The sequence below is a fragment of the Astyanax mexicanus genome, chromosome 23 (assembly GCF_023375975.1).
Source record: "Astyanax mexicanus isolate ESR-SI-001 chromosome 23, AstMex3_surface, whole genome shotgun sequence".
NCBI lineage: Eukaryota > Metazoa > Chordata > Actinopteri > Characiformes > Acestrorhamphidae > Astyanax > Astyanax mexicanus.
The window spans coordinates 15,380,808-15,394,562 of NC_064430.1; the positions used below are offsets into that span (position 1 = coordinate 15,380,808).

Genomic DNA, 13,755 nt, shown 5'->3' on the forward strand with positions numbered 1-13,755 from the left:
CTGATCTAATTATAAAAAAAAAAAGACACCTTGCAATATATTTTCCTAAACATTTTTTTATTTAAAAATGTAAAATGTAAATATACATGTAATATGATACATATTATATTTATATATATATATAAATTCAAGCTAAGCACATTTATGACAAACATTGAAACATTGAACTTAATATGGTCTGTTTATTGAATAAATATTCCTTTTTTGCATAATAATCCATCATGTTAAACAATTTCTATTGTACCAATAAAGGAACAGGACCACTCAATGCTTTGAATCTGCTGTTAAAGAGTCAGTAGAACAGTATTCAGTAGAATAATGCCCACGTTTTTACAGTGTGTCAAAAAGGGAAATATAGAATGATATTTGTAGATACTTGTAGAACTTTTTATACATTTTATAAGTTTAAAAAAGAAAATAATAGATTAATAATTATTTTACGTGTAATGTTTTTTTTCATGAATTTAAAATTGTTTGCATATTGTAATAAATAAAGTGCTCAAAATGTAGCTTGATATTTTTAAAAAAATACATGATCAAATAAAAAAAAGCCTTTGGGAATCACTTAATACACAGTACATTGTAAAGCGATATTTACTATATTACTAGAAACGTTTCTAAAAAGATATTTTGTTAATTTTTTGTTTGTTTTGTTTGTTTTTCTTTCATTTAAAAATAATGTAAATTTAGTTATATACAAAGCATGAGCCCAGATCTGATTTGGCTAGTTCATACTGTCTATGAGGATCCTGGCGTGTCTTAGTAACATCAGTGTCTTTAAAGTGGACAGATTATACAACACAATACAAGACTACTGGTGCATTTATTCATGTCTGCCATTCAAACAGTATAGTTTACCAGTTATGAATAGACACATTTCTTTCACTTGTCCCTGTAAAATGCAATTACATTTTCAAGTTCAGTTATTATTGAGTAACACTTTCTGTTCAAGTTACAAAAGTAAAAAATGTATCAAATTACTTTTTTTAACCAGTGCTAGAATGCCCCTTGATATTCAAGAGAATATGCACGTACAGTATTGTGAATCTGGCAGTTTGAGTTGAGGCGTATTGAGTGTGTGTATACGTTTGCTTTAGGACCACTGGCAGGAACAGTCTGTAGGTTCCTGTATTGAATAGCTGACCCATGTAGAGTTTCCGCTGCAGTAGAGCTGGACTGAGCGACGCTGAAGGCCCATTTCCCTGCAGCATTTACAGAACCGTGCATATGTGTTGATGTTGTAGTTGTATATACTCGCTGAAGGACATTTGCCATCACATGACACTATATTCACCTGCGAAAAAAGGTTTGGAACATGGTGTAAGAAAGTCCTTAGTTTCACAAAAGTGAAATAACAGCAATCAAGCATAACACTATGACCACACCCATGTATAGTGCCGGTAGTTCTTGATTAAAGACAGCAGTACTAGTAGAGTTTTTGTGTCCTCTCACTGTCCACTCTTATTTAACACTACTACCAAGCTACAGTATTTTTCGTTCAATAAGGCACACCTGATTAAAAGGAGCATTAGGGCATAACGCACCTTATAATCAGTATACTATACTATACTATATATGTATACTATACATCGCCGCCCGATAGTGCTACACTGAGAAATCCTGAATGTTCCGGTAAGCCATTGCGATATTAGCTAGTGGTTTGTCCCACGTAGCTTGTTTTAACACGGTAAACACACAGGCTACAGTCCGATATACTTGGCTCTGAACGGCAATAGAGCTAGCGCTTAATGCAGTTAGCGGCTAATGCTAATACGACTCCAGCAGTGCTAGCCGGGGTTTGCAGCAGGCTACAGGCCGATAATACTTGACTCTAAATGGCAAAAGAGCTAGTGCTTGGCCCGGTTAACAGCTAATGCTAATCCTGGTCAAATATTGCTCGATGCTGGAGAACTAGACTGAAATTCCTGTATAACGCTGCAGTTTAGCGCAGTGTCTTTACTGCTCCTTACAACCTGACCAGTAAAATTAATTCATAAGGCGCACCAATAAGGCACACTGACAATTTTTGGGATGTTTAGTGCGTCTTATAGTGCAAAAAAATACATTACTCGAAATTGTAGATAATAAATAAAGTCAAAGACAGAAGCCCTGTATTTGTTGCACAGTTTGTGTTGGGTATTCTGTAGACCTTCTTCAGTGCTCACAGAACGCTAACTGCAGGACACTGACCACAGGACGCCATTGGTGGACTATTCTCAGTTTAAATTCCTGCAGCACTAGCACAACAACAATCCACCACTATGGCATTGTCACTGCAGTGCTGAAAGAGAATGACGCACCATCCAAATAATATCTGCTCTGTAGTTGTCAGTGAAGCTGATAAAATGATAATGGGTATAGAAACAAAGAGGTGGTCATAATGCTATGATAGATCTATGTATGTAGCAAGTATAATGTACACTTTAATGAATTATACATGCAAGTGGATGAATCAGACACAGTCATGTACATTTGTATGGATCAGGCACTTTTTACAACATTAAAATATGTTAATGAATCAGGGATTTTTTCCCCCATGGAATAAAATCATAAAAAATAATCTCTATGGTTAACTCACCGGTCTGTTGCTACGGCAATCATTCTTCCGTATCGTCATCCTCACTGTTACTTTCTGGCATGATTTTCCATCCTCTTTGCCTACAGCGTGCAAATAACGTCAAATTAGCCTTACTGTGATACATCAGTACCTCTTTAACATGGATTAATCATACACAGTACTCAAACCTGCAGAGCCACAGAAAGGACATGAGGAAGAAAATACATGGGTTTTTCTAAAATGGGTGAAAAAATACCTGCCTGTTTTTTTGTTGTTGTTGTTGATCTAGAGATAAAATCTCAGGTGATTTTCCAGGCAATAAGAGGAGAAACATAAGTGCATTACCCACCCTAGCCTGTAGATGGCACCAATACCACTGACCATTATCTTCCCAAGCCCACTGTCCCTTGGTTATCTAGTACTTTTTACTATTCTAATAGAAATGAACTGCTTCATAACATTTTATTGTGAATAGGGAGGCATCCTTTATGCTTTTAAAAATATTTCTGAACACTTAACATTTTCTTCTCCCAGCAGACAAACCAACAATGCACAGTAAATGTACCTCAGATGTGCTACTCATGAATTTACTTCAGCAGTGCTATTATAGTCAGACATTTAGCCTTTTGATAAACCAGAAAATGCTAACGTTAAGTTAACTTTTATATAACGTTTTTATAATTTGCCTCTTTCAGCTACAAAAATAGCCAGTTTTGATGTTAGTAAGAAGTAAAATGATACTAATGGAAACTAACGTTAAACATTTAATTTCATTTTATTCATGCTAGCAGAGCACAAAAGATGTACTCAAAATCAGTTATTTTCCCTGCCTGCTCTCAGAGTGAGCACGGACACAGTGTCTTTGAAAATATTTGCTGAATATTTTATTTATTATATATTAAAAATAATAATAATAATAATAATTATTATTATTAATATTATTATTATTATTACTACTATTATTATTAATTATATTACAATGGATCAAGTCTCAAGTCTTTTATTGGCAATAATTTTTTTTATACAATGTTGGAAAATACATTTTTGGTTTTTGTTACTCTCATGTTCTTTTGGGGTCTTGGAACAAATCCTAAAAGACGGTGCATAAAAAAGTACTTGCTGTACTTGTATCTAAGATCACATAGGTAGATTTATTAAGTTTTAATTGATAAATGCTGAAAATACTTTAAATTGTTTCCACCCACATCCTTCACTGAGGTACCAGATTTAAAGAAACATGATATTTTAAAATATATGAATATAATATAATAAAACACTATTCTTTCCCCACTTGGCTGCAAATGTTTCCTATTAAAGTACTCTCTTGATTAAATATATGTTCTAACACCAATAAACAACAAAATGTTCCACCATTGAAATGCTACTGATTTTGCTTAACAATAATATACACATAATGGTAACACTTTACAATAAATTTTACAAATAACAGTACTATTAATCATTATTTATCATTATTATTAAACATTTGAATGCTTCAATGAGACACTCTGTGGTAAGTACTGTTAATTAATGTATGCTTGTTGTAAAGTGTTTCCCAAACAACAGATAAAATATGAATCAGAGTGATCTACAGCTTGAACTATAGCTACAGTCTAGAGCTACAGATCTAGCAGACAATGTAATTGTTTGGGTAATTGGGCATATTTAGGAGCATCTGGGAATTGCAACCAAAATGTAAGAGGTTATGTGCCATATCACCCAAACAATTACCAGGCCCCATATATCCAAATACTACACATATACAGACACATACACATGCACATACATGCAGACACACACAATGGTATGGGTCCATTATATCTGAATCATGCAATAATTAATCAAACATTCACTAATCGGCCACTACCAACAGTACATTGTTGGCGATCAACAATGCACTGCCCAACAGAGCAAAATGGGGAAAGATTACAACCAAAAAGGCAAAATTTTTAGAAAGTTAAAAGTAAGTTGAGATATACTTTATTTCATTAGTGAGCTCTTTTCAAAGCTTTTAGTGTCCTGTATTTTAAAAGGGAAGTACATTGTTGGCAAACAACAATGGTGATGGTGAGCCTCATTGTTTAGCATGAGGATTAGGTACCTTGTTCACAGTTTGTGCTAATTGTGGGTTTCAGAGTGCTAACAGGGAAGGGGAAGAGGGAGTATCCAGTGCCTGAGGAGATCAGTACAGTGGGTCACAGTTATTATAATAGATGTAATTAAATAACCTGTATGTATTGTATTTACTCTTTTGTCATGTATTTTACAATCTTTTACTAAACAGAAATGTTATGCAACGTTATACAACAAAAAGAAATTTGGCTGCATTGAAAATGATTTAGCGCTTACCGTAAGTGCAGTCGATCAGATAAGATGTTTTTATTTGAATGTTCTTCTTAAGTTTACAACCAAGGGTGCTAAAGCTAACAAAAACTGGTCATCTCAGTAAATACTATGGCAAAACCTTAAATAATTTGCTTATGTATAGATTGATTAGTTATGCAGACAAACAATCTTATAAAACAATCTAGTAAAACAGTTTGTAAATATGTAAATATAGGATTAATGGAGTTAAATGCCTCTAAAATACTATAATAACTATAATATCAATCATTGGTAAACAAACATTTACTCAACATTTACTAAGACTAATAAATGACCTCAAAGATTCATGCCAAATAAAATAAAAATACATTAATTTTTCTATTTTTAATCCATAAAGTTTCACCATGTTCTAAAGCACCTCCATTTTTGTCATTTGACAGGGTTAAAACACATTTTAGGACATGTTTATTATGTTATTATCTTTCAAATTAAGCAGACATTTTGGCTATCTATACTTTACTGGAGTAATTATGTTTCAGATGACTTTTTACGTCTACCCTCTAAATTTTCACACAAGAGTGAATTTTTTTTTAGAGTGAATTTGCTTAGGATTGGATGAGAAGTATAAACATTTACCATTCCGACACCTTATTGGTTCATACGTGATCCATCACACCTGCACATCACATCACACTCCAGCAAGAACATAGCATAGCATAGCAAAGTAGACTTTTATACTTTAAGTAGTTTTGAAAGCAGATGTTCTTCTTCTACAGAAGTATTTTACACCCTAGTATCTATACTTCTATCTGCATAATGAATGTCGATACTTTTCACACCTTTATCTAAACTAAAGATGAAAACTTCAGATACCAAACATATATTTGATGATCAACTGCATCTTGGGTCAGTGATAAATCATGTTTGATATTTTGCTTAAATGTTACTTTAAGGATTCATAACTTTTCCTACAAGGAATACAAATTACAAAGGCAAAGCTAAACAGGACTGAGTGAGGGAAGAACAATTACAAAAATCTATTACTTCTTTGTCATTGAAATTTAAACATTCTAAAAATATAATTTTCTCTTTCATCGTACACATCATTCCCAAAGTAAGATTATTAAATGTTTAGAATTTAAAGAATTTCACAGACAATTAATTAGACATCATTAAAAATGTACTGAACAATAACTAAAACAAACAATACAGTGTAACAGCAGAACTTACATGTTTTGCAGCATCCATCCATGTATGTCACTATTGTGCCTCCAATCTAGAAAAAGTACATTTCTGACGTGTATATAAAAGTGGACAAACAGCAATGACCACAAAACAACACATAAAAAAGTTCTGGTATTTTTGATACTTGAATTCTAGATTAGCTGAAAAGATAAAATAAGGTTATTTATGAAATAACCAAAATGTGTGTTTATCTGGGCAACATTGAACTACTGGGCTTTCAATGATTTCAGTAAACTGTTCTTCAGAACACCCAATGATGTCTGAGTCTAACTAAAGAAATAGTAACTCAGTCTTGAACAGTTCAAGAAAATGACTAAAAGCCCAATATTTCCAAAACTGGAACTGTGTCCATAACAAGTGCATGCAAACTTCAAATCACAACAGTATACAGATTAGAACAATGAAAAAAAAACAATGTGTATGTATTTATGTATGTTTACCTTCATGCATTCTGTCTCATTGAATGGAGGGCAGCTGTAGGAGTATGAAATCAGTACTGGTCCAGACTGTGTGTCTGAACAGTCATAGCGTACGCAGTCAGACACCCAGCTCTTCCCTGGCTGCAGGTCATTAGACAGAGAAAGTAAACCTTTACAACTTATAAGATATTTTACAGCATATACTACAATGTGGTCTATAAATCAGTATTTAATCTCTGCAACTAACATGACATCATGTTTATGTATTCTGATAGATTATGCTGATGGATTTGTTCTAGAGGCAAATTACACTGCACATTTTTACAACCATATTATGCAACATCTCTGATACCACTGTCTACTGTATTTGAAAGTATTGTTAAAGAAAAGTAAAGATGTATTTCATATGTGTGATAATCATTGTCTATCTACAACTGTGTATAAGAACTGTATCTCTTGGAAAAAGTCTCACCTTGTACAAAACTAGGGTGCCGTTTTCATTGTGGTGAATACAGGACACATTCTTACACACTCCACAACAAGCACTCGGGTCTTTAGGGGGAACATATACCTGATTCTGAGGATCACATTACACACAGTTTGTGAATATAAACAGATAAAAATACAGTTGAAAATACAGACACATGGAGGCACAAAATACATGTATGAAGCCAATTTAATAAAATATCAAAATGTGTTGCTCTCCTGTACTTACAGGCTGACACTGTGCAGTGCAGTTGGTACTGGTTGCTTGTATGCGGTAGAAGCCAGTGGCAGAGTCAAGAACGTTTGTGCACCTCGTAGTGTAACATAAACCCCGGGCAGTGTGCTCCATCAGAGTCTGACCCGGCTTCATCACACCCCTCTCTCCATCCACACACACTGCATCTCTAACTGTATTTAAACATTCATAGAAAAATAAGTTGGGCACTGTTGAGAAGAAGACTACATGACATCTACATAAGCACTTATACAGTATGTATTTCAAATATTTATTCCAATATCTGTAAACTGTCTGCATTTGCCTATTTTAAATGTAAAAAAAAAACAAGATTTCTGGTGACATTAAATCATGTAATTGTGTAACATTTTATGTAGTGAAATATCGCACATTCTCGTCCTGTTGCTTGTCCTTCTTGTTTGTTTTCCACCCCCATGTGCCTTTTAGCACATAGCCCTGTGTTGTTCTTCCTTGTCTTTTGTGCTCCCACATGTATCGCTGTAGCTCCTCGTTACCTTCTCCAGGTGTTTCCTGTTTACTGTTCCTGTTCTGTGTGTATTTATAGCTCCTTTGTTTCTAGCCTGGTCATTAAGCACCTATGTAATTGTCATGTGATAAAATAATTCTATCACATAAAATAGATAATAAAAAAATATATGTATCAAATAAAGCCAAAATATACATACATCCGTACACAGTTGTGATGTGCAGAAGAAGCACCACGGATGATTAAAAATTTTTTGTAACAAATATTTTTTTTCTTACCACACCGATGTCTTTTGCAGCCGCATTTGTTCTCATGTTCTGCCAAAAATGCTCGATCTAGTTGTGAAGTCTCACCCTTTAACACACCAGTAACAGCCCATTAGTAACAGGAAAAATATTGCACATTTAAGAGACAAATATAAACTAAATCAACAATAAAAATTACCCTTACAAATGCATAGAGTGTACTGCAGTAAGATGATATAGTGAATAGTGCATTTCGGTATTAATTATTGTGCACTTCTAGTCTATTAAAACTAGCATAGATTTCGCTTATTGTGAAGACTGGGTTCATTTTTACAAACAAACAAAAAAAAATCAGACAGATAATGTGTGCTTCTGTAAGATTACTGATCATCTGATTTTGCCTGGCCCATATAAAATGTATTATGAAGTGCACATGTAAGCACACTTGTTTTGGGATATACAATGCAACCAATTTTAACAACACTGTGTGCTTGTGAATCTACTGTCACCTGCAAATAAATAAACGAACACAGAACTAATGTTATACTATATATACAGATTATAAGAAAACTTCTGAATGTAATATAGAGTATCTCAACTGAACTGACTCACCAAGACACATTTTGGTTGAATGACCTTCTCACATGCACATTCTGAAAGAGAACGAGAGAAGCCCGTTAAAAACTACAAGAAGAGTTTCTATAAGGCAGTTTTATACAGTGGCATGCAAATATTTAGGCACATATAAATATCTGTTACTGTGAATAGTTAGCATGGTAAACGGTACATGGTCAGGATGCTACATGGTCAGCAGTTATAGTAAAATCTCTGGCAAGTATCAAAGCTTGTAAGCACTTTTTATACGTAGCTAAAGGCTTTTTGTTTCATTTCTGGGCTTACAGCCAAAGTGACATAATTAAAAAATAAAACAGCAAGACACAGAACACTCGAAAATGAATATCACTGTCATTCATTGTTTTTTAGGATGAGCAGTATATGCTATAGCCTTTACTGCTGGTATGTCAATTTCAACAAAAGCTACTCATCTTTATTGATCAACAACCACCAGCTCTGCGACTGAACTAGGTATGGATACCTTTTATGAGTATTTCTGTTTTTTTGTCTGGGATAAATTCCTATTACTTGATTTTCCACCTTTATCATCAGCTTTTTACAGATGGTATGATGGTTTCCCAAACTTGCTGTTACATATATTAATCAGTTTTCTTTCTACCAGTGAAACGTTCTTCTAACCACTGGCTACACAACATAAGCCCAAAGCATGAGCGGTTCACCTCTGTGCATAACAGATTACTTAAATTCATTAAATACTGTACCGTCTGCCTCCATACTTTTTTTTTATTTTATCCCCAGGTAAAACTAATATAGCTGGGGTTATAGTTCATAATCAGGAAGCAGGAAGGTGTGGCCTACCGCATATTTGTGATGGACAGCACTGCCCTGGATTTACAGTGGAGATGACAGCCATTCCGAATGGACAAGTTATCACTGGACACCGTGACGGCTCACACACTGCGTGCGCACACACACAGACAAACACAGATAAATACATTAACACATAAAGGTATTTACATGTAAACATTCAGTTACACTCCTTATACTCCCAACTTTAAAATGGAAATAAAATAAAATGCAGGTGGAATGTGTTTGACTTACAGCAGTGGTAAACTGGGCAGCATCGCTCCGTACTGTTTGTGTCAACAATCAGCAGCTCCCCATCCTCACACTCAGGAATGGCTTCAGGACACATGTCACAAACTGTAACATACAAACCAATTTAACACACACATATACGAAGCAGTGATGAAGTTACAAAGAGTAACCTTTGAATGTAATTATTTAGTTAGTATACATTATAGTACTGCATTCCATTCTATTTTATTATGCACATCATAATCTAAAAAAATATATATTTTATCAGTTTATAGATTTATTTCTTTCCTCACAACCTCAAATAGTGCAGGTCCCAGTTTTGGTCATTCCAAGCCTTATTATATTAAGGTTATTGGTATATGAGGAGTATTTAACTCTATTGTACTTTTTTCTAATTTTCTCCCATTTCTCTCTTAATTTAACTAAGCCAATTGTCAAACCCATTCAACTGTATCTCCCCAATCACAAGTGATGTCACAACACAAGGAGGGTAAAGACTAGCACATGCCTCCTCCGACACATGTGAAGTCAGCAACTACCTCTTTTTGAACTGCTTTTGATGCAGCATTGCCGAGTAGCATCACAGTGCGCTGAGAGGAAAGCGCAACGACTCGGTTCTGACATATCAGCTCACAAATGCCTTGTGCTGTTCGACATCACTCTAGGAGTAATGAAGGAAAAGAGCCACCAGAGCAAGGCAAATTGTGCTCTCTCATGGTTATGGCAAATGATGGTAAGGTACATGACCTGGATTCGAACAAGCGATCTCCCGACCATAGTGGCAGCAGGCTTTAGACCACTGGACCGCTCATCGCCCCTCTGTTGTATTTTTAAAATAAGACTCACTGCAAATATGTGCCAGGCAGCAGCTTCCTTCAGCACGAGTGGCTATTAAGGTCTGATCCTCACGACACACAGGAACATCCAGCACACACTGGTCAGGATCACACTCTGTGTAAAAAGAGATTGTATAGTTTACATAAACAACTGTCACTGTGTTATTCTCTTATCTCTGGTTGAGGTTTTAAGAGCTGTAGCCACAAAGAGTTTTAAGAGGTCTTAGGAGGTCCAGTAACTGATTACTCAATATTTCTGAGTACAAACATAAATTAATGGTTAAAGAAAACTATCCACAATGCTGAGAAAAGATTATTGAAGAGTATAAGTCAGCTGTTCTCACAAACAATAAAAACACTCAACCCCATTGTCTGTTATATTATACAGCATTGCAGTGGCAATCCAACAGACATACACTGACTTGAAGACAGAGTACTGCAATCAAACATTCAAACAAAAATCTAAACCCCCTCAAGCTCACCGCAGGCATACTCTGGACAACAGGAGTCAGTCCTGAAGTACAACACCATCTTCTCTCCAAACTGACATGCCAGAGGTGCCGGCTCACACATCGTCTGATTACAGACTGCAAACAAAACAAAGAATTCAGCATATGGGAAGATAGAAAAATAATAAAATGTAACTCAAGCATAAATGCAGTGGACTAAATCACTAGCCTTGAACCTCAAAGTTCTTTCACATGCCACACGTAACAGAAAATAAAAGGTCTTGAATCCAGAGTTTTTGTTCTTTACTATAAAATTAATATTATACAAAACTAAAGATGAATTCCTGACTTGATTAAGTAACGTAATGGTCAAAGACTGTAATTTGGCAAGGCTTAAGGGTTTTGGCTTCTTCTTCAATTTTTCATTACGATTTTATACTAAACTCAGCACCCAATCAAATTGCATTAAATTAAAAATTATTCTATTACCCAAATGCAAAAAGCTACAAATATTCATATCCTAGAAATATAACTGAAAGTTTTGTTACAAATATTAATGAAGAATTGAATCCAAATAAACACTATACATAGCAACTGGAAAGAATTGCTATGTGGTTGGTGTCTATATGTTTAACTACTGGTAAATATAAAAGCATGTACAATTATTATTGTACATTATAGTGTAGACACATAGTATTTCAAATATATGTACAGGAAATATAATGACAGAAAATGCAAAGTAATTTTCTTCAGTCAAGAAGTAAGTTAAAAAAGGTAGAAATTAAAACTGTTGTTTTCACAGTGAGAAAGGGCAATTTACAAAGTAAATTGCAAATAAAATACAAAGTGTTTGTCCAACAGCACTGATATATATGTTGGACGAACACTTTATATATATATATATATATATATTATATATATATTATTATACTTATATATATATATATATATATATATATATATATATATATATATATATATATATATAAGAATGTATTGTATGCAATAGTGATGTGTATAACTGACCACAGAGTCTTTGTGGGCAGCAGCTGTTGTCATCTGCAACACTAATGCTGATCTCTCCTGCTCGTGTGCAGACTGGCTGTGGGACGTCACTGCAGTTTAACTCTACAGGCACAATGCCATCACTCTCACACCGGTACATACAGCAGCCATCCACCGACGCCTTCCAAACCTCACCCAGAGCACGCGGAGCTCCGAAACTATCCGTACAGGCTGAGGAAACAAAGAAATCACGCATTACAGAGAGAAAGAACGAGAAAGGACAGCACACAAATATCAGGAATAAGAAAGAAGAAAGCAATGTAAAAAAAACAAGAAAGAGAGGAGAGACATGAGGGAGGCATACCACACTTATTAGGTGGGATGCAGAGTGCAGAGTAAGGGCGATGAAGAAGAGTTCCTTGTGGGCACACGCAGCCCTCAGCCAAGCCTGAGCACTGTCCAGCATCATACTCAAACTCCTGGTTTGGACATGATGGAGCTGTACAGGCAGGTAGACAGGCCTGATACCTCAGGGACTCAGGGCATATAAATGCTAAAGAGAAACAGAGAACAGAAACTCACACATTAATAAAAAAAAAATCTGAAAACACAAACATTCATCCATTATTTAATAATAAATTACTAATTATAAAGCTTACACTTTTCCAGTTTCTTGAAATAAAATTCATTCATAAATTTCATAAAATTGTCATAGAAGAGAAGGAAGATTGAACACTCTATTATAACTTTGTTCACTCTTTAACAGTAGTGGACAGTTGAGTGGACACAACTGTATTTACACTGCATTTTACACTATAAGGCGCACTTAATCTCCCAAAAATCAACAGTAAATCTTATAATCCGGTGCGCCAGTCCACTGGCCCCAATTACAGCAACATAACTTCTGTGCTGGGTATGGTACCACACCAAAACAGAAGAGATTTAAAAAAAAATAGTGGAAACTGGTCACTTGGCGAAATATGAATAGGAGTTCTCTTAATGCTCAGCATGGTTATCAAGTAAATGTGTTGTTAAAACATACGGCAGTAGTCTGGGCTTCTCCACTCGATGCAGATGTTGAACTTGTGGCAGGAAGCAACATACGCAGCAAGAGCCACGCAATGATTATTTACATACTCGGCATCTCGCACCCAAACTTCACAGAACGTAGCCGGGGGAACCTGGAGATACATACACAATACACACAACACACAATTGTAAATATGTGTAATAATGAAATATTTTAAATAGTACATATATAATATACATATATATGCTGTGGCCTCACAGAAGGTATGTTGGTGAAGTCAAAAATGGATAATTATTAATAATTTACAGATGGAAAGTGTTCATTAGGCAGGGGGGTCCAGTCTTGTCTGCAAAGGGAATGGTGTTGCTGTGGGTTTTCATTCTAAACAACCAGCAGCTCATCTGATTCAATGCGTGTAATTAAGTAGCCAAGCTTCAAATAACTGATGACATTTGTAACAGTACTTGTTTTTTTTTTGCCATAATGAAATGTGACTATAACCCAGCGCAATAAACACATTACTTGAAATACAACTAATAAATGTTCGAATTGCTGTGAAGGAAAACAGAACATAAATAGTTATTCATGAATTGTAACAACAGGAATTGTGGACATAAGCTCTTGTGTCCATATCTCTGCATGATATGTATTGCGGGGAGTCAGAATTTAGAATTGAACAGAATTGAACAGAATTGGCAGATGATTACCAGCAAAAGTTTCTCCAAAGCTTTGACACTGACAATGATAGCACGACTAGGTCTG

At 35.0% G+C, this 13,755-nt stretch overlaps 1 protein-coding gene across 1 annotated transcript in view; it reads right to left on the minus strand.

The window, feature by feature from the left end:
* Nucleotides 1-114: 114 nt before the first annotated feature.
* Nucleotides 115-13,755, minus strand: part of otog (otogelin) — a 74,760-nt gene continuing 61,119 nt past the window's right edge. Inside the window, exons 42-57 of the mRNA XM_022668178.2 lie at nt 13,006-13,144; nt 12,328-12,516; nt 11,985-12,194; nt 10,992-11,096; nt 10,520-10,624; nt 9,677-9,778; nt 9,434-9,532; nt 8,612-8,652; nt 8,033-8,108; nt 7,262-7,440; nt 7,019-7,123; nt 6,568-6,687; nt 6,113-6,158; nt 4,659-4,730; nt 2,579-2,658; nt 115-1,294 (exon numbers count right to left, since the gene is read on the minus strand). Coding sequence (XP_022523899.2) covers nt 1,094-1,294; nt 2,579-2,658; nt 4,659-4,730; nt 6,113-6,158; nt 6,568-6,687; nt 7,019-7,123; nt 7,262-7,440; nt 8,033-8,108; nt 8,612-8,652; nt 9,434-9,532; nt 9,677-9,778; nt 10,520-10,624; nt 10,992-11,096; nt 11,985-12,194; nt 12,328-12,516; nt 13,006-13,144 — 1,869 coding nt within the window. The 3' untranslated portion in view covers nt 115-1,093. The remainder of the gene's footprint in view (nt 1,295-2,578; nt 2,659-4,658; nt 4,731-6,112; nt 6,159-6,567; nt 6,688-7,018; nt 7,124-7,261; nt 7,441-8,032; nt 8,109-8,611; nt 8,653-9,433; nt 9,533-9,676; nt 9,779-10,519; nt 10,625-10,991; nt 11,097-11,984; nt 12,195-12,327; nt 12,517-13,005; nt 13,145-13,755) is intronic.